Here is a 23,045-nt window from a genome sequence, read left to right on the forward strand (position 1 = left end):
CCATGAGCTGCAAACTGCTAAACACGCCCGGGAAATGATAAGTAGTGCCAGTCGAGGCTCCTCAGTGCCAAGCCAGCCAGTATCCTCTCCTCTCCAAACACCCAAAGCCCTGGGAATTCCCTGGAGGAGAGGAAGGAACCAGATGCCTGAAATGAGCTTGCCCCAGGCCGGGAACCTGTGCGCGGCCCTGCGAGCACCTGGTGCCCTCTAGTGGCCAGAGGCGGCCCTGCAGGGCCACATTTTCTGGGGAGGGCGCAGAGACCCCACTCACTCTTCAATTGAACTTGGTAACAGGTTTAAACTGCAGGATCTGCCTTTGACAACAAGATAGGGAGGGGACAGGGGAGGGAGGGTGCCAGGATGTTCTTTTTGTGCCAGAAATGGACAAAGCTGGAGGCTACTACTAGACTTCGTCCTTCTAATGCTGCCCGAGGGGCTGGACTGGCCCCGTCCGTGTTTCCCCATCCACCTGGATTCCTGGCTGAGCCCACAGCTCCCACGTGGACACTCTGGGGCGGATCATTGGCCAAGGACTCACAGAGTTGGGACCAACTTTGTTAACTGAACTAGCTTCCTTGGAGCCCCAAAGGGAGGGGCAGGACCTTCACTTCAGAAATAAGAAGACAGACTCAGAGAGAGTTTGTGGCTTTCCCAAAGATACCTCATTCCAGGATTTGAACCCCAGTCTCTCACTGCAGACCCCAGGTACTTGCTGTGGCCCATACCTTCCCCAAATTATCCACCAACAGCCAGTCAACCTGGGGCAGGGCTGTGGGGGAGAAACATTTGTTTATTAAATCACAGAGTCCCTCTGCCCGCTGGAGGGGAGAGGAGAATGCCACCAAGTGGGTGGGGGTGGGGCATTGCATCCCAGCATTTGAATGGGCAGGGAGGAAATGGGGCACAGGACTTCTAGAACTTGCAGTTTTGCTCATTCGGGCTGTCTAAGGAGATGGTGACGGGGAGAGACTAAACTGAAATGTGCCTGTGACTTCCATCTCAGGAAGATGGAACATGTTCAACCCCAAGCCATGTTCGGGGTCTGTGGCAAGCAGGAATTCTCCTTTATTTTCCAATAGGGTTAACAATCTTTCCCAGGAAGAGCACGGAAGGTATTTTCTCGCTGTAAATCAGCAGCAGATAGGGTTTGTCTATCTTGACGACGAGCGGTGTCTCCATGGGCAGAGTCTGTGCTCCGGTGCCAGCGGCCCCTTCCGTACCCCTCTCATCCATCTTCAGCTCAGCCTTGTGCACAGCCTACGGAAGCCAAGGGCAAAGTCAGGGCCTGCCAAGCTCCTCGGCGACCATAGTGGGCCAGAGGCCCAGAGAGGATCAGAGAGGAAGACAACTTGGCCCAAGCCGTCCAGCACAGCAGTAACTTGGTTTACTCCAGGGTTCCTGGCTCTTTTGCCATTAATGCTGGAGAATATTCGACAAGCAGATGCCGTGTGAAGGAAAAGATGGTGCAGGGGGAGCATCAGTTACGGGAGTCGGTGGGGGAGAGATGGAGTGGGGTTTGCTTCTCTTTCTCATGGGTTACAGGGAAGCATCAACCATAGCCGTGGCAGAAAAGGTCTACTGGGCTGTAGCTGGGTGAAAGTGAGGTGGTGGTACCCCCACCCTGAAGCCTCCAGCACCTCCTTTCATCCACCTGGTGGACGGTTAAGGGGGAGAAGGATTCTGGATTCGCTCTTTGAGATGACTTGCATCCCAAATCCACTCCAAAGGCATCAACGTCTGTACACAGGTGATCAGTACTGGGAAACTAACGGGCATGTGTGAAATCCTGGCACATTTCTTGCTAGCCTACAAAATTCTCACAATTTTACTTGCAGAAAACAGGACAGTATCCTGTGTTACAATCACAGCTATCAGCAAACGTAACTACAGAAAGAAATGAGCCATTAAACTCAACAAGACCTTCAGAGCTGGTGTTAAATGTTTGTGGGTAGTCTGTGGCAGGAAAGCTCAAAAGTGAGAAAATTCTAGTAACTGTGTTTCTTATGTCAACGTGAAAAATACAGTGGAATCTGTGCCATCTGATTCAGAGCAGCGGGCTCAGCTTGGCAAGCTGGATCCTTCCCAGACTGGCTTGAACCTCCCACTTTGTCTCCACTAAGCACCCAATCCCCACCACCCACTACTCCATGATATCCAAAACCCCCCGGCCTTGGCCACACTGCTGCACCCATCCCCGCACCCATCTCTGCTTGTTGAAATCCTTCCCCTCCTTCAATGCCTTTTTAACCCCAAAGTAGGGTTGCCAGGTGAAATACAGGACATCCACTGAAATTTGAATTCAAGATAAACAATGAATATGTTTTAGTGTAAGTGTGTCCCGTGAAATATTCTGAACATACTGGCACTACAAATATTATTCATCGTTTATCTAAAATTCAAATTTAATTGGGTATCCTGTATGAAATCTGCTAAATCCGGTGACTCTACCTATATGGTGCTCTCTTCTTGCCCCAGACAGTCAGGTGCTCACCTTTGCCAGAGGCCACAGGCCCCTTTGCTTGGTCATCTCTTCCTATGCAGCACATGCTTACGCCAACTCATACGAAACGTGTGGCCTTGGGCGCGGTGGCTCACGCCTGTAATCCCAGCACTTTGGGAGGCCAAGGTGGGTGGATGACCTGAGGTCAGGAGTTTGAGACCAGCCTGGCCAACATGGTGAAACCCTGTCTCTACTAAAAATACAAAAAAATTAGCCGGGCATGGTGGCGGGCACCTGTAATACCAGCTACTCGGGAGGCTGAGGGAGGAGAATTGCTTGAACCTGGGAGGTGGAGGTTGCAGTGAGCCGAGATGCGCCACTGTACTCCAGCCTGGGTGACAGTGCAAGACTCCTTCAAAAACAAAATAAAAGAAAGAAAGGAAGGAAGGAAGAGAGAGAGAGAGAAAGGAAGAAAGAAAGAAAGAAAGAAAAAAGAAAGAGAGAGACAGAGAGAAAGAAAGAAAAAGTAAGAAAGAAAGAAAGGAAGGAAGAGAGAGAGAGAGAAAGGAAGAAAGAAAGAAAGAAAAAAGAGAGACAGAAAGAAAGAAAGAAAAAGTAAGAAAGGGGCCGGGCGCGGTGGCTCACGCCTGTAATCCCAGCACTTTGGGAGGCCGAGGTGGGCGGATCACGAGGTCAGGAGATCGAGACCACGGTGAAACCCCATCTCTACTAAAAAAATACAAAAAATTAGCCGGGCGCAGTGGCGGGCGCCTGTAGTCCCAGCTAATCGGGAGGCTGAGGCAGGAGAATGGCGTGAACCCGGGAGGCGGAGCTTGCAGTGAGCCGAGATTGCACCACTGCACTCCAGCCTGGGCGACAGAGCGAGACTCCATCTCAAAAAAAAAAAAAAAAAAAAAAAAAAAAAAAAAAAAAGAAAAAGTAAGAAAGAAAGAGAAAGAGAGAAAGAGAGAGAGAAAGAGAGAAAGAAAGAGAGAAAGAGAGAAAGAAAGAAAGAGAAAGAAAGAAAAGAAAGAAAGAAAGAAAGAAAGAAAGAAAGAAAGAGAGAAAGAAAGAAAAGAAAGAAAGATGGATGTGGCCTTTGAGAGAGGGTCTGGGTTAGACCTAGACCAGTTCTAGGCCTGATAACTGTACCAGGCCTTGATCAACGTTTGCTAAATTGAATTGATTTCCAAAATAGCAGCAGTTTTAAAGACTGGAAGCATGAGGCTGGGGGAGGTTATGTGGTTTGCCCAGGATCACGGGGTTGGTAAGGGGCACAGCTGCATTCATGGCCGCCCTGACTGGTGGGTGGAGTCCCAGCTCTGACAGCCACTGTGACCCTGGCTCTGGCCCCGGCTGGGGGAAGACCCCTGTGCTGCAGGGAGTGGAGTCCAGGCTAGGCAGGCTTACCTCGCCCACTTTCAGGCTGCGATGAGGGGCGATCTTGGTGAGATCACCATGTTCCTCAAAGATTTTGGAGACACCTATGTAGGAGAGAGTCTTCTTCAGGTCGAAGGTGCCCGTCATGTGGAGTCTGGGTACAGACACGTCTACAACCCTGGCGAATTGACACGACAAGGGTGAGTGGTCAAGTCCTGTTGTGTTGCAGGGCAAGCCTCAGGATACATGACCAATGAAACATGTGTCCTCCCAGCCCCAAAGCTCTCCAATCTCTCTCCATCCACAGAATGAGGAGGGGCTCCTTAACCCTGGGACCCTGGTTTCAAAACACCATAAGCTCTCTGAACCGTGTCCCTGCCTCCCAGCACACCTGCCCCAGAGCCCTCTACAGGGAGTGTTCTCAAGTCTCAAGTTCCCCCATCTCAGAGCCCCTTCAGCCACAGTCACTGATGATGTCCCTACTGTAGTCGCTGCCATGCCTGAGCCCTGAGCCCATCCTGACCCCAGAAGACCTGACACTGGAGGGAACAAGGCACCCAGAATCTGGAGCTAGACAGAACTGAGTTCAAATCCACTCTGCCTCTCATGAGCTCTGTGACCTTCCCTCTCTAAGTCACTTGTGTGAGAAGGAAGATGATCATCGTCTCTCCTGCGGGACACTAGGGGTGCTAAGGCAAATGCAGACAAGGCGCTCAGCAGACAGTTGGTGCTTAGCAGGTGTCCATCCTCCTGCCCTCCAACTAGCAGCTTCACATCCTCTGTGGCTGAACCGCGATCAGCCTCCTGCCCGGAGCCTGGGGCCCAGGGTCTCCTGAGGTACCTGCAGACCCTGGATTCCTGTTCACCTGGCCTTGCACCCTGTTTTCCCACCTACCCAAGGATCTCGTTCCTGCCTATGTGTCCTCTCTCTCCTGCATCATCCTTAAACAGTGCCCTTTTGATCCTCCTCTGGAGGAGGCCTCAAGCTAGAGTGACCCTATCCTCAAAAACTAACGCCAAGAGATCTCTCTTGGCCCCGAATAGCCTCTCCAGCTTCCAGCTCATTTCTTTTCTTCCTTTTATAGCAGCTATCTCCACTCCCTCCCACAATTGCCTCAGTCCACTCCAGTCAGCTCTTTGACCTCAACTTTTTATGGAAGCAACTCTTTCCAGAGTCACCATTGACAACCAGCCCCACGTCCCAGAGCCAGCTCTCAGTGAGCCGCACCTGACGGTAATCCCTTTCTCCAAGGTGAAGCATTCCAAGTCCACCCCTTGAGGCTTCTCCTCCTTCCCCACCACTCCTGCCCCTGTCTGCCTCCACCCCTCCCATCTCTACCGGCTACACTGCTGCTTCGAGGCTCAGACCTTGGTCCCCTTCTCTTTTCCACCTTCACTCCATCCCCATACATGTCATTCAGTCTCACAGCTTTGAATATCATCAACAGGCCCAATGACTCCCAAATTTACCTTTCCACTCATTCATTCACTCAACAAACATTTATTAAATCCCTACTGTATACCAGGTGCTGTTCTAGGTGCTGGAGATGCATCTATGAACAGAGCAGGCAAAGATCCCTGCCCCTGACTGTGTGTTCTAGCAGGGAAGATAGGTGATAGAATCAACATAACAAAAAGTACCACTTAAGCCTACATACATGTACTAGCGGTATGCAGAAGGCAGTAAGTGCTATGGAAAAAAAATAAATAGATCGACTTGCAGGAATCGAGGATTGGTCCAAAGTTTGAGCAAACCTTGAGGCAGGCAAGAGAGTTAGACAAATTGGGTTTTTTTTTCCTGAATAAAATGGGGAGTCACTGTCGGGTTTTGAACAGAGGAGTGACATAGTCTTGCTTAGGATTTAAAAGGATCATTCTGTTGCCTCTGTTAAGAATATACTCTTGGTGGTGGTGGTGTGTGCAGTGGGGATGGGCAAAAATTGATGCTGGGAGACCATTTGGAAGCTAGTGTGGTAGTCACATGTTGGGAGCCACAGAGACGGCGGAAAGATACCAAATTCCAGATGTGGTTTGCTGTAGGCTAAAGGAGTTTCCTGACAGACTGAATGAGGCATTTGAGGGTGGTCAGGGTGACTCCAAGGTTTTTGGCTTGAGCAACTAAAAAGATGGAGTCACCACTGACTGAAATGGGCAGGCTTGGGGAGGTTCTCTGGGGACAGATCAGGAAGCCATTCTGGATGTGTTGACACTAAGCTCCAATTACACATCCAGGGGACATTCTGGGTAAACAGAAAGATCCATGACTCTGGAATTTGGGGGAGAACAGGGGCTGGGGATGGAAGCGTGGCAGTCGTGGTAATAGAGATGGTGTTTAAAGCTCTGAGCCTGTGCGCTCACTCAGGGGTAAGTACAGACAGAAAAGAAGGCTGGGAACTGAGCCCTGAGACACTCACCTCTGAGACCTGGAGGAGGAGAGGGGTCTCCAGCAAAGGAGACTGAGGAGGGGAGAGGTGGGAGGTGACGTGAGAGTGGAGAGCTGGAAGCCAAATGAAGAGCGCCTTAAGGAGGTGGGGACAGAAACCAGCCGAAGAGCGAGGCCTGAGACTGACTGCACTCTCCAACACAGACACCCTTGGGACCCTGGGAAGGGAGCTCTCTGTGAGAAGTGGGTGCAGAAGCTGGACTGGAGTGGATTTAGGGGAGGATGAGAGGAACCAGGGTCTGTGAACAGAGGCAACTGCTTCATGGTATTCACCTGCAAAGGGGAGTGACGAAATGGATGAATAACTGGGAGAAAGCAGAGGTCAAGAGAAGCTTTTATGTCGGGAAAAATAATAGCATTGAGATTTCCTGCAGGCCAGCACAAGCCATACAGGCCTGCCTGCACAGAAGGCAGACACCTGCTTTGTCTTCTTGCATAGAAGCCACTTCTATGAGCTATAAGTTTTCCCTGGCCCCCTGCGAGTTTTCATGATGGGAAAGATAAGGGCATCTTTGTATCTGATGGAAATGATTCAGAAGAGAGAAAAACGTATGCTGATGTAGGAAAGTGAGGAGAGGATTTCTAGGGTGATGTTCCTGAGTAGCGAGGGGCCGTAGGTCCAGTGCGTAAGTGAGGAGATCGGCTTTAGTTTGTGCCAACGTGGGAAGGCACTAAGTGCAGCTGTGCTGACAGGTGAGTGCATATACCAATATGTACGGAAATGTGTGGGGGGCACCCAGGCTGGGAGTGGACCCTCGACACTTCTGAACAGGACAATGGCTATTTCCAAGCCACCAGCAGTTTTCTGCTCCTAAAGGTGGACCCTGGGAAACAGAGCTTTTCCTCTGGGGAAATCAGAGCAGCACCTGGCCTCAAATTATGCAAATCCAAAGCAGGTGTCTGCCTCCTGCACAGAGGCCAGGTGGAAGTCATCCGAAACCTAAATTCTGACATGTTCTACACACATGTAAGTTGGTGTGTGTCTGTTGACTTGGTTACTTCTTTTAGGGAAAAGGTGATTTTTCTGCTCAGTGTCTTCTAGGCCCTCCAGTCTGGAGAGGACTGCAGAAAGAATGCATAGGGATAGCCCGTCCACCTCTGCTCTCCCATAGTGGGCCACTGAGCTGTCTGGACTAGGCTTCCCACCTGTAGATCAAAGCGACTTGACCACTTATCTCCCAGAAATAGTGAGCTCAGAAGGTAGGAATATTTGTTCCTATCATGTTCTAACGAAATGTAATTCCCTGGGGACCGTGAGCAAGCCCCCTGTCCTGCAAGAGGATTTGGAGTTTCTTCTCGGGAAGGTGGACAATACCCTGTCTGTCATTCCAAGGCCAGAAGTGACTGGGTAGGCAAGACATCCCTGGGGTGAGAGGAACCTTCCTTTCCATGGCCCTCCTGGTGGGGAGGCCTGGCCTCAAGTCAAGGAGATGCGGAGAGCAGTCCCAGAGGGATGGGGGAGGCAGACCAGGCACTAGATAAATGGAAGGAGGTGCCCTGGAAGAGATGCTGAGAGCAGCCTACACTTAGACTTCACAAGATGCCACTGAGAGCAGCCTACACTTTACACTTGGACTCCACAAGACACCACTGAGAGCAGCCTACACTCTACACTTGGACTTCACAAGACGCCACTGAGAGCAGCTTACACTTGGACTTCACAAGACGCCGCTTCTATGCGCTGTAAGTTATCCTGGGTCCCTGTGAGGAGCTTTGGTTCTGTTATTCCCAAACCTCCAGGAAGTCTGGCACTAGCCTACAGAAAATCTCAAAGGTTCTATTTCACTCTTGTGTAAAGGGCAAAAGGAGATGAAGCCTGAAGCCAGAGAGATGGTGGCAGTGCCCAGGGAACATCTGTGTGGTTGGTGGTGACCTGATGGTGGTCACAGCACCAGGGGCTGCAGAGGGCCTCAGTGAGGGGAATGTGAAGCCCCCAGTGTAGCACCTGAGCTGTAGCCCCACGGAGAAATTGTCAGACATCGCTTGGAGATAGGGGTGGAGTGCACTCAGGACGGTGAGTTCCAGCAAATCAACTGCAGAGTCTCAAGCCACTGTAATTTGAGTCCTACGGGAAATGTCATATTCTGGAGTCCATGTCTCACAAAGCCAGACTTCTGGATGAAGTGGAGTGGAAGACCTGGCATCCCTCCCATTTCTTACCTTCTCTTCACGTTGTACACCCCCCAGTTCCCTAGGGAGATCTCCCAAGACATCTCTGTGAACTCTAAAAATCTGTAGAGTGCAGGCTGAAACATGTCAGTCCCTTTGGGGATGTCCCCATGTTGAGACAACATGGGGGAACCCGTGGGTGGTAACTGAACTGAACTGATGTGACTCCTTTCACACGGAACATGGCTTGGAGGCATTGCAGAATGCATCTCTGATATGTAGAGTGAGCTGCAGGCTTGAGAAAGGAAAATTCTGGTTCTGAATGCTTTCAATAAAGTCCCATTTATGGAAGGGGGGAGCTAAGTGACAGGGCATTCCAAGGGCGCTGCCATCCCTCGAGATCTGCACAGCCTCACCCGCCCCTCGCACTGGGGACATCTTCTGCAGTGGAAGAGCAGCCACCCTAGGGCTTCAACCTGAGGGTAAGAGGGTCAGATTTGAAGGACACCTGTCATTCAATAAGCCAGAAGTTCAAAAGTTCTGCTGAGAACCTTGGAGCTCTGCCTCTTTAGACAATGGGAAGGAGAGAGGAATTTGCACTTGGGTGTGTTTTCTGTGGGGCAATGCTGTGCTAAGGCAAGTTTAATTCTCTCAAGAGTACTGTGGTGTTGGCAATATTATGGCCACACACCATAGATGAGAAGACCAGGTCTCAGCTAAAGGTTGTAACCTGGACCCCTCCTTTTGTTTCAGTGGCCAGACCCTGCCAACCCTTGCAGCTCCCTGGTTCCCAGTGGGAAGGGCAGGTGAGGCTATGCAGATCTCAAGGGATGGCAACGCTCTTGGGATGCTCTGCTACTTGGCTCCCCCATCCCAGTACCGTGACTTAATTGGAAGCATTCGGAATCAGAATTTCCCTTTCTTAAGTCTGCAGCTCACTCCAGATATAAGACATGCATTCTGGAACGCCTCCAAGACAGTGTTCTGCATGAAAAGAGTTGCATCAGTTCAGTTACCACACATGGGTTACTAAGCTCAGTCCTAGCATCATCTGTACCTCTCTTGGTACCGTCCTTGGTGCCTGACAGGACATTAGGTGTGGCAGAGGTTCTTAGTAAATACCTTTATGGAGATGCATGGGGAATGATGACAGGGACAAGGTGGAAGAGGGAAAGAGAACAGAGAAGAGGACATCTGACACCTGTACAAGTGGAAACTGCCCACTCTGCTACATCCCCTTCACTGCTCTGGCTACTAGAGGCCACTAGCCCAGCCACTTTCAAGGCACTATGTATGTCCACGCTGACACTAAGTCCCCAAGACTTAAACCCAACACCAACTCTTACCTCTTCCCCCAAAATCAGTAAGCAAGTGCCTGGGAGGAATTCTGTAGGCTTAGCATTAATCTAATATCAGTTTATGTTTTAAGAAGAAAAATACTCTCTTTTATTCTTCAACTATTATTTGTATAACTTACTTTGGATACTTCATGGGTTTTGTCGTGACACCACAGTTGACAACATCATTCTACTCACAACTCACCGCTCTCTTTTACAGCCCGTGTTTGTCCTTGCAGTTTCCTTTGCTCCTCCCCCTTTCATACAGACTGCCACTCAGCCTTGAAGACTTGGCTCAAATGCTGTCTCCTCTATGAAGTCCTCCCTGACCACCGCCCTCCAGTAAGACTCCATCTACTGCGCCCTCACAGTCTTGATGAATCTCCCTCAAAGAGCCAAGCACTTCACTCTATTCCTATGATTTGTTCCCCAGTCTAATTCTCACCATGATATAAGTTTATTATAGAGCCCAGAAGAGGACTTGGCCATGAGGTAAGAGCTCAGACAGAAGAAATAAGAGGGAAGACAAGAGAAGGAAAAAGCTGCAAGGGCTAGGCACCCACTTTACCTGCGTGACAGTAATGTTTTCCATCTGGAGAAAGTGTCCACCTGCAACCCCTTCTCCAAGTGCTTCAGCTTGCCCTCATCAGGAAGGATGAAGATGGCTGTGATATTTTTCTGGTAGGGTATTTCCAGGATGGTGCAAGAGAGCTTATCGTCATAGCCAACTTGGTATATGCCACTACGGAACATCATGGGCACCTTGACTGAACTGTTTTTCTCCAGAAAGAAATCTTCCTCTTTAGTTACATTTGGATCAAACTCATGTTTCCACCTGGCTTAGATTGAAGAAAGACAAACAGACATGTTATTCCAAGGGAAAAAAGGTGACTAAATCCAACTAACCAGTAGTCTCTGTCCACACAGATTCAGGTTGAAAGGGGATATTCTGGGATATCAGGGAAGTCCTTGCCCTCGTGCCATGTCCTGGAGATTTCTGATGAGATGGGCTCAGGTGCAATTATTAGTTCCCAAAGAAGCCAGGACTAGACTGCCAAATTAAGAGGGGAAAAGCAGACTACCATAAGCTCAGGTTCCCCTAAGCCTGAGAAAGCCCACTGATTATGTCCTAACAGACGGGACTGCATTACAATTAATGAGGGCTAATTGAGTCTGATGTGAGTAGAAATGCTTTGTTCTAATCTGAGTCAGTCCTGAAGGAGCTGCTCTCATGTGGAACTAAGAAAACTGGTGGAACAGGCTGCCATTGGGAGCTTGCCAAAGAGCAGTGAACACTGAAGACTGGGTGCCTGGACTCTGAAGATACCTTGACCTATTGGGCATAAACTCAGACCTGGGTCTTTCAAACTTGCTACCTCAGAGTCCTAATTATAGGGCCAACTCCCTGAGTTCAAATCCTGGCCTCACTGTTCTATCTACCTGTCCAAAAGGTTATCAAGGGTTAACCTTGGGTAAGTGTCTCAATCTCCCTGGACTTCAGTGTTCTTATTTGTAGAATGAGGATATTGACAGCTACCTCATAGGGATGCCTTGACATGTAGTGGGATAAGGCAGCACAGCTCAGTGCCTGTGTATAGTGAGTGTTGAGTAAGTGCTAGTCGTCATCAGCATCATTATTTTCACTGTTATTCCTATTGTTATCTAAGGGACATAGGGATTTCAGGAAATTCCAGATTCCCCTCTTTCCTTCTCTGGTTTGGGCAGATCGAGGTTTTAGACTGCCATTGGTCACCTTTTTTCTTCTTTAGCCATCCATCTGCCTGTGGATTTTGAGAACCCTCAATTTTTTATATTTAGTACCATGTTCCTGACACTCCAGCAGTGACTTTGTCTGGACTGATGGGTGTTGGCCTCTGATTCTCACCTATTTTGGCCAACCTGTCTGTGTACATGTGTTCTGTGTGGTGTTGGGGGATAAAGTTGAAATTTGGAAACATTCTTCCATCTTTTTTTTCTGTCTCTCTCCATCAGATCTGGGAAATATATAAAGTCTGATAAGGAGAATTTATACAATACATACATAAGGAGACCCACCAAGTGATCATCATCACCATAATCAACACAATCACCATCTCAGGTGTCTGCTTAGAGTGCTGGAAAGCACACAGTGCTAGGGCCAGGAGAAACGTGTTCCAGTCCTGACTGTCAATGATGGGCTCTGTAACTTGGAGTAAGTCAGTTAATCTCTCTCTGATTTTTTTTTCTCATCTAAGAGATGGGAACAAAATGTCATTCCAACCTCTATAACCAATGTTGTGTTAGGATAATCACCAATAATGAAAATGATAGACTTCATAAAGCTCATTTCACATACATTTTCACTTTAAATCTCAATAACTGTATGAGTTATGTATCATGGTACCCATTTTACAGATAGGAAAAGTGAGGTTCTGAGAGATAAATCACATATGAATTCAAGGTCACAGAGCAAACAAGTGGCCAACCCAGGTTTTTAACCCAAGTCTAGTGGTCATCCTATTCTTTCCACACCAACATGCCAAAAGCCTTACCTCGAAAGAAAATATAATTTGCAAGAAGCATCACAGTGCCAGGGTCTATATTCTCGATCAGGTTGTTAATTTTCCCATGGGTTTTTTGACTGATAAAGTCATTGATCTGCTTCTGAGCCATTTCCAAATTCTGAAAGTTGGTAAGGATGGTTTCGGCACTGTAAAATTTCTTGGCATCTTCCAAAAACTTACGCTGTGGCTGCAGCCTCTGGTCAATGAACAGCGTGTTCCCAATGCTCAGTTTGAGGTCCTGGGTCTTCTGGGTCAGCTCGTGGACGATGTAATGGAAGCCCTCATGAAGATCTTTTTCCGGCATCTTTCTGAAGTTGAACCCCTGCTTGATCTCATCCAGGGTGCTGTCCTGGGCACCCAGGCACAGCATGGAGAAAGCTGTAGAGATGCTCAAGGGGGATAGGAAGATGTTCCTGCCAGGGTTGTAAAAGGCCAGCTTCTTGAGCAGCTTAAAGCCAAAGTCCATGTTCTGCCTTGCAAGCTCCTTGGCTGCCATCCTTTGCTTCCACCCTTGGACCTCGCTCAAAGCTTTATAATTCCTTGGTGAGAAGCTCGGCTTTAGAAGACCTTTCACCGTGAGGAGAACAGCCAGAAAAATGGCCAGGCCTAGTGTGGGGTTCATTTTCCTTGAAGAATATCCTGTTGAGTAGTAGACCTGAGGTCAGCAGAAAAAAAGAACATGATAACCCCATTGCCTACATGTTACCCAGAGGAAGACCAGATGAAAGAAGAAATACAGTGACTAGTATGTGTTGTACATAGCAGTTTATGAGTGCTTTGACCCCGTTATAGCATTTAAACTTTATAATCACCTTGGGGACTAGAAATGACTTCTACACTTTGTAAATAGGAGGACTGAATGTAGAAGACATCTCTTGTTTTTGTACCCTCTTTATGGAAACAGTGTCTCAATTCCTTTGAGGAACAGCTCTCCTTCCCTCCATTGGACCACAGTGAGGATACCCCGTAGTGTAGGCATATGGCCCAGATCTACCATCATAATACTTCATTCCTTTGCCACACTGGCTGGTTAAAGATGAGAGTGTGGGCCAAAATCAGACCTCTCAGTGTCTTTCTAAGGGAATGCAAAACCCCCTAAACTTTGGGGCAGCTAGCTTTGTGAAGTAGCCCTGAAGCTGAATGTGGCCATGGTTTCCACATGTGGAAGGAGAGGAGAGCGATAGAGGGAGGTGGAAAGACAGAAATGGACTGACACATCTGATGACATCTTTGGAGACCCTGGACTAAGCTTTAACTCAGTTTGCTACCCACTTCCATGTTTCCAAGTTATGAAAGCCAATACATTTCCCTTTTAGAGTTGGCTGGTTTGAGGTAAATTTTTCCCCTTCAGCCAAAAGAATTATGACTAATTTGCAGAGATCAAGCTCTTCGTTTAAGCTCATATGTTCTCTAGGTGGAGGATACTCATTCCAGGAGGACTTAGGTCTCTAGGAAACCTTCTTCCCTACACCCTTCCCAGGGAGGGAAGAGGATGGCACCATGGGAGAGGAACAGCCAGGTCTGCCTGGCTCTGGACTGCTGCTCCTTTCATCCACCTCTCAGCTTTGACATCTTCCAGCAGCCACTGTGAGCTTCTGGGAGACAAGACTTCTAGCTACGGTTTTCCCTTAATCTCCAGCCCTAATTCTGCAGAGAGATGCCAAAAGCATGTTGGCCTAAAAGGCTTATTGATTTCTCTGGTTGGACATACTACTGTCAGTGATGGTTACACCCATTTATATGTAAAACGAAGGCAGATTTCTTTGCTTGGTCATCCGTTATATCATTTAGTCTGCTTTCTTCCTGTAATTTATATCTTACATGTCTGTAATCTGTGGGTAATAGTCAGCCTGTCCACAGTAAAGGTTTTTCATGGTTGTCTTAGATTGGGTTCCCTAGAAGCAGAACCTGAGATGGGGATTTAGGTGCATGTTATGTATTGAGGCAGTTGTCTTCCCTGTAGGGAGGTGAAGGAAGTGGGATGGAAAAGGGAAGGAGCCAAGGTGGCATCTAGCCTTGGCCTGGTCCACAGTGGGAGGGCTCTCCAGGCTGGCCTTTTGGATAGAATCAGTCAGTTGGTGGCTGTGATCTGTCCTCTGGATGCAGGTCATGGTGCATAACTGGGTCAGTTAGGTCTTATCAACCAAGGACAATTTTCTGGAGAAGGGAGGGCAGCTGTGAGCTGTCAGCAGCCAACGCTCACAGCAGCACCAGCGAAAGGGAACTGGGTCAGCCACCAACAGGGTCTGCACAGCTGAATTCCCATGCCTGGCTCTTTCTGGTTGACTGAATAAGCAGATGAATGAACACCAGGCAGGGCCTGTACCTAGGAGTGTCCCCAGTTCCCAGGTTCTTCATGTCCAAATCCTTCTACGCCAAGCACTGTGGATAGAGCCTTGATCACAACAAAGGTCTTCAAGGAATTTGTAGTATAGTATTGGAAAATTCTAGTGAATACTGCTCTTTGCTCCCTCAGCATCCATTCTCCCAGCTTCCCAATAGATCCTCCTCTTCTTTCTTCTCCTCTTCCCCTCCTCCCCTTCTTCTCCTCTTATCCTCTTCTCCTCATCTTCTCTTTCTTTTTCTTCTTTTCAATAATATACTCTTCTCTCAGGCAGCCCATGTGCCTCAGGGACACAAGCCCCTCCCAGCTCCAAGGGAGGGCCTGATTGGTGCAGGGGCATCTCAACTCTCCTGCTACTGGTTGGTTCAGGAGCCAGACCTAATCCAGTCAGTGCAGGCGGGAATTTCTGCCCTGATCCTTGTTTAGGGAGGGGCATGTGGCTTAAGGGGTGCAATGAGGGAAGATTTCAAGACTGTTTGTTGGAATATTGGGGTGCTGGCCTGTCTCTTTCCTGGGATGTCCTGGGCAGGAAGGCACGGCAGACAGGGACTAACAGCAACTTTGCCCCATGAGGGAAGTGACTCTAAGACAAAGCCATAGCACAAAGAGGATGCATCCAAGGGCGCTTAAGAGAAACTGGGGCTGGGTCCATGGAAAAAGCTGACCCCAGAGCCCACCTTGCCTCTGGACCCCCAGTGACGTTGAGTTACATGGTCACTTCCTTGAAGCCAAAAACATCCTCACAAATACAGGCAGATACATATTTTTAAAAACACTAGGACTACTAAGTAGGCAGGAGTTTTGTGCTCTGCTCTCATGCCTTCGTAGCTGTGTGACATTCCAGAAAGCACTTCCCTCTCTGAACCTAGGTGCTCTCTAAGCACCTTCTACCCCCAAAAACCACTTCTTGGTAAAACTTAATAACAGCTGGTGATGAACAAGGTCTCTATGGGCTGTCTGAAAACAGATTGTAGAAGAGAAATTAGTAAAATTCCCAAGGATGCTTCAGATAAACAAAAGAAAATAGGAAGGAGTCCATTTCAGGGTTTAGGGGGCTGCACTGTTTACAAAGCCTGCCTGGACTAAAAATAGAAGCTTCTGCTATTCAGAGTGGGCGCAAGTTCCCAGTGCCTAGGAGTGGAGAAGTTAAGACATGTCCCTTGAGCTGAGAAAACATTCTCAGCAGCGGTGAAACCAGCAGCCTGGCAGGAGCCTTGGAGGAGGCCGGGCAGGGCAGGGCTGGAGCAGGGAAGGAACCTGCAGAAAGCACCATCCTGGGAACACTTTGTGGCACGCACAGCTTTACAGTGATGTTCAGTCACTGATCCCTAAACATTGTCAAGTTTCAGAAACATGAACGGATTATGGAATTCCAGGTCTGGATAGCGGTCCTCCCCAACTTGTGTGTTTGTTAGGTGTTTTGAGGCAAGTCTCCTCACCCTTCAGGCTTTCAGTATCTTCATCTATTAAATGAGGGGGAGGTGGTGATAATTTGGTTTCTTCCCCCATGAGATGCTGCTGATCAGGTGGCACTGCCACCACCTCCCTCCCCGCCCCAAGGGACACAGCCCACACCCTGGCCTGGCGGGGTCTCAGCACCCTCCCACCTCAGCACTCCTGTGTCACAGCAGTCTCCACCGGGCCTCCTGCCCTGGCTCCCTGAGTGCGAACATCTGGCCTTTCTCCCCCAAACAGCCAACACCAGCCCCATTCCGGGCCTTTCCATCTGTCATCACGGGCTTTAAACTGACCCAAATTTGTCAGTTGGGTTAGATGCCTGAGTAGGCTAATTTTTTAATTCCCTCAATTAAAATAGCTGAGCAACTGGTTATTTCCCAATCAATTGATAGGTTGCTCTCCTGAGTTGAGCAATTGTTTGTTGGCTTTTAGTTTGGAATGTGTGTGTGTGTGTGTGTGTGTGTGTGTGTATCTGTGTGTGTTTGGCTGTGACTCAAAATAAATAAAGAGATAAAACTAAAACAAAACCAAGAAAAAAAAAGAACAAGATAGAAACTGAACCCCATGGGGTACACATGGGATACATGAAGCTATAGTCAGTATTTCAATTCTCTGATCATCCTGCTCCCATGTTCCCTATTAATTTGGAAAAATAATTTCCTCCTCTTATGACTAGATAAAATAGTGCCTCACTGACCCGGAAGTCATTCATCCTAAAGACAGATCCAAACCAGATGGGAAGCATCCACACAGGTAGCACAGGCGGCTTAAGTCTACACGAGAGGGGGTTTCCCTGTGGGAGGGCACTGCTTCCACCTCCCACACCATCCCGATCAGCCAACTGAAGCAACAGTGAGCTGTGACAGCAGACTCAACAATAATAATATTTCTAATTTTACAAAGTGCTTCCCCCGTTATCACCACAGTTTGAAGAAATGATACCTAAACAGGGATAACACACACAAGCTACAGAAGGTCTACTCAGTGCACAGTGGTTTGGAACCACAGTTTTCTTTAGAGAGAACTCCCCCTGCCCTCGGGCAGGTCACTCCTCTCCTGATAGTTGACCACCCTACCTCTCTTCCCTGGGATGAAACTGACTGGCTAGAAAGAGTTGATGTAACATCCTTCCTCAAGCCAATGAGACCAAAAAGTTTAGAATGCTTTGGACAAGTTCCCATGTCTTGAGAACCAACAGAGCGAGCTTCAGGCAACCAGTGTGTTGCCTGCTCATCGGGGAGATGCTTCCTACACTTGGCTGCATGCACCAGACACCCCTTCCTGCCCCAGAAACCCCTTCCTTCCCCAGGAACCCCAGGCCCTCTGAGATGCCACCTTTCCTCAGAACCTTTTCTGAGTGCCTCTTGGAATGTGCAGCACTTGGGTAAACCCGGTGCCCTTCTTTGGGCTGAGAAATCTGAGGAATCCTTGCTAAAGATGTGCCTTGGCCTCCCAACAGAAGATCCTCACCAGAGCCCTGCACTTGAAGAGCCACTCCAGGCCTGCTCTGTGGCTCACCTGTTTTAAAGGACTCATATTGCTTTAAGAAGAAATCACTCTATATACATCAGAAATTAAATTATTATTTTTAAAAGCACATTTAGAACTAAGTGGTGGTAAGACATATCTTCTCTCCCCTGTTAGAAGTAAGAGAAGCCCCATAAACAAACTCTGATGACCACAGCAATATACTTTCTCCTCCTTTGTGGAAAACAAAGAGTGGAGAACATGTCCCCATTCCACTTGTTAATTTGCCCTGTAGATTTCTGCCTTCATTCCTTAAGAAATATGTTTGAGTCCTCGCTCTGTGTCAGGCACTGGGGCACTAGAGCAATGCCCAGGAAATGGTCCATATTGATGTTGCAGACTGACTCTCAGCCCAACAGGCCCCACAGCCTTCTCCAAACCCTCAAGAACCTTCCAGCTGTTTGCCTGACCTGGTCCTCCTCCCCTTCCGTGACTGCATTCTAGGAGGAGGGGTATGTGGGTTGGAAAGGCTGAGAGATCATTGACTTCAGGACTATCTGTGCCATAAAGAGGGAAATGAGGCCCAGAGTGGACAAAGGAAGAGATCGTGGTTGCAGTGTACATCAGTGGTGAAGGCAATTCTGCAGAAATGCATTGAACAGGATGCTTCGCCTCACTTTCTCCATGAACCAGTGAGTTGATGGATCCAGCCTCTATCCTCAGAGAGAGATAAAGATTCACAAACAGCTCACACACAAGGATGACTGTGGCCAGCATCATGCAGCAGGGGTGGACCCAAATTGGAGGCACCACTTATGTCCCAAGACCTCTCCCATCCCCACATTCATGAAGCTTCTCTCTCTAGAAAAGCACTGGGCAGTAGACATCCATAACACTCTGCCAAACATGTTCAACAAATTCCTCAAGAGGGGTTTACCTGGATTTTGGAGATCCTCTAGAATTTTCCTTTCATACACCCACCTGTGGACAGTGCTATATCCTCCCTCGATCTGAAGCAAGCTTCATGTGGAATAGACAAGAAGCACCGGATCTTTTGGAAGGGAAGGTCTCATACTCACAGTACATTCAGAAGTCCACTGAGCCAGCCAAATGCATCTGCCTTTCTTGCTTTATTATTTATACTTCCATGGCCTCTTGGAAGAGTAAGGCCAATAAAATGAGCTGGCGGTGGGCAGGTGATGGAGGCTTTGGAAGCAATGGCCACACCACCTCCCTGGGAGCTCTCCCTGTGGAGGCAGCGGCATGATATTGTACCGGCCACACCCACTGGGCTGTGGCTTCCCTAATGAAGTCCACTAGACACCTTTTGCAACGACTCTATTTCCCAGTTGCTCTCTGGGTATGGAAGCCAGAATAGTCTACAAGTAGATGAGCCTGGAGTCCTAATACTGAATATTCAACCCAAGTATCATGATTGCTGCCCATGGGAACAGGTTGATAACTGGGTTTCTTCGGGTCATTCCCATGTATCCCTCACCATTTTCTTTTGCTATTTTTTCATGTGTTCCAAATTACCTTAGCTCACATGGAGTCCTTCGGGGAAAAAGTTCGAGGACAGACAAATAGACAACTAAATGCGTAGATTCCGTTAGGAAGAACAGGAATTAAAAATTCACCTCAAAGTTCATGATCATGGAAATTACAAATTGTTTTCCTATTGCATATTTGTTGTGCTGGAGTGATGAGACTATGGTTGGGTTCTCTTGTGCTGGGGTGATGAGACTATGGCTGAGCTCTGTTGTCTCTGCCTCCCCCTTACTTTTCTATATTTTCCAAATTGTCTTTAAAAAACAGATATTACTTTAGGATGAATTTTTCAAAGGCTTAAAATAAAATAAAATAAAATTCCTATCTTCAGTTTTACCACTTGGAGAGAGAAGCATTGATGATGTCTGGGAACATTCCAAACCCACTGATCCTGGGATGGAAGAGCAATAAGCTCAACATGCCTATCTTCAATTCTGCTTAGTCTAATGAGCTCCAGTGAGCAGAAAAAACATTCACATATTTCTTCCCCATTGAGTGGTGTTTCACAGTAGGTCGTATCTGACTGAAACACCTCGGAGGCCTCGGAAGAGCCATGGGTGTTGTTTTTCCTTCCTTTGGGTTGCTGCTTTTAGCAAAGACATGACTCTCATTCCCAGAGCTATTCAGAGCTGGTGACCCAGACAAACCTTCTTGGAAAGAGGAGACACTAGTTCATTCCCAGGCCTGGTTCAGCCACAGACTCCATTCACTCAGGGCCTAGATGAACAAGGACATGGGGATATGGGTTCCAGAGCTGCCCAGATTAGAAACCACCCCTGAAGAAGCCCCTGAGCCACCACCTTCCCTCGCCCAGGGAGCAAGGCCTGCCTGCTGGGATGCATGGGTCAGAGACACCATGTGAACGGCGAGATGAGAGACTTCACACTGGCCGGCTCTGGTCACCAAGGGGTTGCAGAGGAGACAGAAGGACAGGCTGAGACTAAGGAGTACAGGTGGTCCTATTGTGACTGTAGAGGCTATAGCAGTGGAAGATCAGAGCCAGTGAGGTGGACACTGACCCAGAATCCAGGTCTGTACGTCTAGTTTGGGAGGGAAAACCTGCCCTCTAATGACAGGGTGAGGCCTGTGTGAGTCCAAGGGCCGTGCCTCCCTGCCTGCCCCAGACACTCTCTGCTCCAGGGTAAATTCCCACGGGAGACATGCAGGAAGAGGCCAGGGTAGGGATGCCCACTGAGCGACACCAGCAGCACTGGGGATGCCTGAGTTCAGACAGTGCCAGAGGCCAGTAGGCCATGGGCAGAGGGTAGCCACAGGTGGGCTGCCGGCCAGCCAGGCGCTACACCTTGTTTGGGAGTTGCCCGTCCTGCCTGGGGAAAAGAGCCCCGGAGGAGGTGCATGTCTGCGGAGAGCAGTGAAGGATATAGGCATGGGAGGGAGCAGCCCCCTTCATGTGCCCATTAAGGGACCTCAGCCTAGACTTGAGGCTGCCCCGACTGCCTGTAGTTAAGATTCAGGTCCCATGGATTTGTGCCTGGTGTTCATCGGTGGCTAGGAGGATGAAGGGGATTGTCCAGCCTGGGAAGATTATTGTTATAAGTTAATGGGCCTAAGGCACTGGCCGGAGGCTGAGGGGTAGCCTGAATATTTTTTACATTATTGCCTTGTGTAGGGGTGAGAGGGGAGCTAGGAATTTCTGGTCCTCATCCTCACTCTTTGGATCTCCCAGATGGAAGAAACATGTTAGTGACCATGCCACACCCTAACTCCAAGAGCTCTGGTCTGATGGGAACACAGAACACAGAGATGCAAGTCACACTAGGTAAGGGCCAAGGTAGAGGTAACTCTGGGAGGTGAGAACACACAAGAGGCACCTGATCCTAGCTGGGGTGCTCTGGACTGCGTCATAGATGGGGCACTCTTAAGCTGGGTTTTGAAGGATAAGTAGGTGTTCTCTAGGAGAAAACTGAGAGCAAGAGAAGTATATCAAGGATTTTGCATCCTGGAGAAAGTGAGTGAACAATCTAATGCCTCCAGAAATTGTGTATGTGACTTTGGGCTTCTGGTTCTTTAATTGCAAAATGGGAATAACCTATTTCTAAAGCAGTTGTTTCCATCCTGGGAGTGCATTAGAATCATCTAGGAGCTTTAAAAATACCTATTTTCAGAACATTCCTCTAGAGATTTTGAGTTAGTTGATGCAGGATAAATCCTGGGTGAGGGTGCCTTTAAGAACTTCTCTCCAGGGGATTTAATGAGTACTCAAGGTTGAGAATCCCACTCCAAAGCAGGTGATTCCCACCTGATGATTCCCAGGTCTTTTAAAGCATTCAGCCACTAGGTATCAAGATGGCTGTAAAGCCACAGTATTAAGGTATTGGAACAGAGACAGACAAGCTGACCAATGGAACAGACTAGAGAATCCAACAGAGCCACACAGGAAGTCACCCGATATGTGACAAGGGCATCGCTACAGTTCAAAGGAAAGGATGATCCTTTCAATGAATGGTGAAAACAACAAAACAACAACAACAACAAAACACCAGTGGATGTCCATACAGGAAAAATATAAACAGTGACCATTTTACTCAACATACAAAAATTAATTTGAGAAGTCACAGACCTAAATGTGAAAGGTATTAGATTGGAGTATATGAAACTATTGGTCTTTAATATTTTTTAACCTCAAAACCCATAAGAATCAAAATGATAAAGCTTCTAGAAGAAAATATATTAATAGTAGACAATCTTCGTGACCATGAGATAGGCAGAAAGTATTAACTATTTTAAAAAATGATAAATGGAACTTCATTAACATTAAGAGCCTTGTTCCTCTAAAATTATCTAGGACAGTACAAAGGCAAGTCACAAGCTGGGAGTGGTATGTGTAATGTCTGTGTCTGATAAAAGGCTCATGCCTGTTTTTAAGCACTTCTACAAATCGACTGAAAAAAGACAACAACTTAAAAACTAAGCAAAGACATGAACAAATACTTCACAAAAGAAGATATCCAAATGGCCAGTAAGCATCTGAAAAGGTGGTCGACATCATTAATCATCAGAAATATGCAAAACAAAACTACAAGAAGAACTCACTACACACCCACTAGAATAGCTCAGATTAAAAGGACCAGCCACACGAGGACGTGGAGCAAGTGGAACTCTCTTATACTGTGGGTGGGTGTGCAAACCGACACCAACGTGTTGGTTGGAAAATTGCTTGGCAGGATCTATAAAAGGTAAACATATGCTTACCCTTTGACCCATTCATTGTACCTCAGGGTATATGCCCAACAGGAAATGAGTGCTTGTGGGTTTACAAAGACATGTACTGCAATGTCCATAGCAGCTTTATGTGATAGATCTAAAGTGGAAACAACCCAGATGTCCATTTATAGTAGAGAAGGGAGAGAGAGAAAGAGATTCCTGGCCACCATCCCAGATCATACTTTGCATTTCCCTGGGTGACCCCACTCTTCTTTGGTTTCCACAGGATCCCCAGTTGATGCTCATGACAGACAGCTATGGGAGCCAATGACCAAGAGTGTGAAACACTGCAAAGCCCAAATCCCACTAGAACAAGTTATACTGTACCTCCGAGCAATAAGGCAAAGACTGAGTAAATGCAATGTATTTTCAGTCATTGAATTCAACTCCAATTGGGGAGCTTAATCAATAAATGATTTAAAATTAATAATAATTGATTTTGAAAGAATATTTTTAAGCAATCTCCAGTAAGATCCTAGGTTACCCTAAAAAGCTTCTAGTACAAAATGTTGAAAATCTTTCCACACAAAAATCTAAACAAGTAAGAAATAAAAGGAGAGAAATAGACTTTTTTTTTTAAAATAGGAAGCATTCTGTAAATAGTAAAAAATTCAAGATGGCATTTCAGAACATTCGAGAAAAGGTGAACAATTCCATAAATGCTATTAGGAAACAAACAGATCATTTCAAAAATAAAATTACAAGTGTTGGAAGAAAACCTTTTCATAATGTTAGAGTGAAAAAGAACTTC

General features: G+C 47.6%; 1 protein-coding gene across 10 annotated transcripts in view; it reads right to left on the reverse strand.

Annotated features, from left to right (window-relative positions):
- Positions 1–757: 757 nt before the first annotated feature.
- Positions 758–23,045, reverse strand: part of SERPINA12 (serpin family A member 12) — a 31,985-nt gene continuing 9,697 nt past the window's right edge. For 3 of the 10 annotated variants that reach the window (XM_004055636.5, XM_055361383.2, XM_055361381.2), the window contains 4 exons: positions 12,241–12,891; positions 10,278–10,548; positions 3,851–3,998; positions 758–1,257 (listed from right to left, as the gene is read on the reverse strand). In XM_004055636.5, coding sequence (XP_004055684.1) covers positions 1,066–1,257; positions 3,851–3,998; positions 10,278–10,548; positions 12,241–12,874 — 1,245 coding nt within the window. In that variant the 5' untranslated portion in view covers positions 12,875–12,891 and the 3' untranslated portion in view covers positions 758–1,065. Of the gene's footprint in view, positions 1,258–3,850; positions 3,999–10,277; positions 10,549–12,240; positions 12,908–18,458; positions 18,760–23,045 lie in introns of those variants that run through there. The other 7 variants (XM_055361378.2, XM_055361377.2, XM_055361384.2 and 4 more) reach the window with 6 other exon arrangements.

The sequence above is a fragment of the Gorilla gorilla genome, chromosome 15 (genome assembly GCF_029281585.2).
Source record: "Gorilla gorilla gorilla isolate KB3781 chromosome 15, NHGRI_mGorGor1-v2.1_pri, whole genome shotgun sequence".
NCBI lineage: Eukaryota > Metazoa > Chordata > Mammalia > Primates > Hominidae > Gorilla > Gorilla gorilla.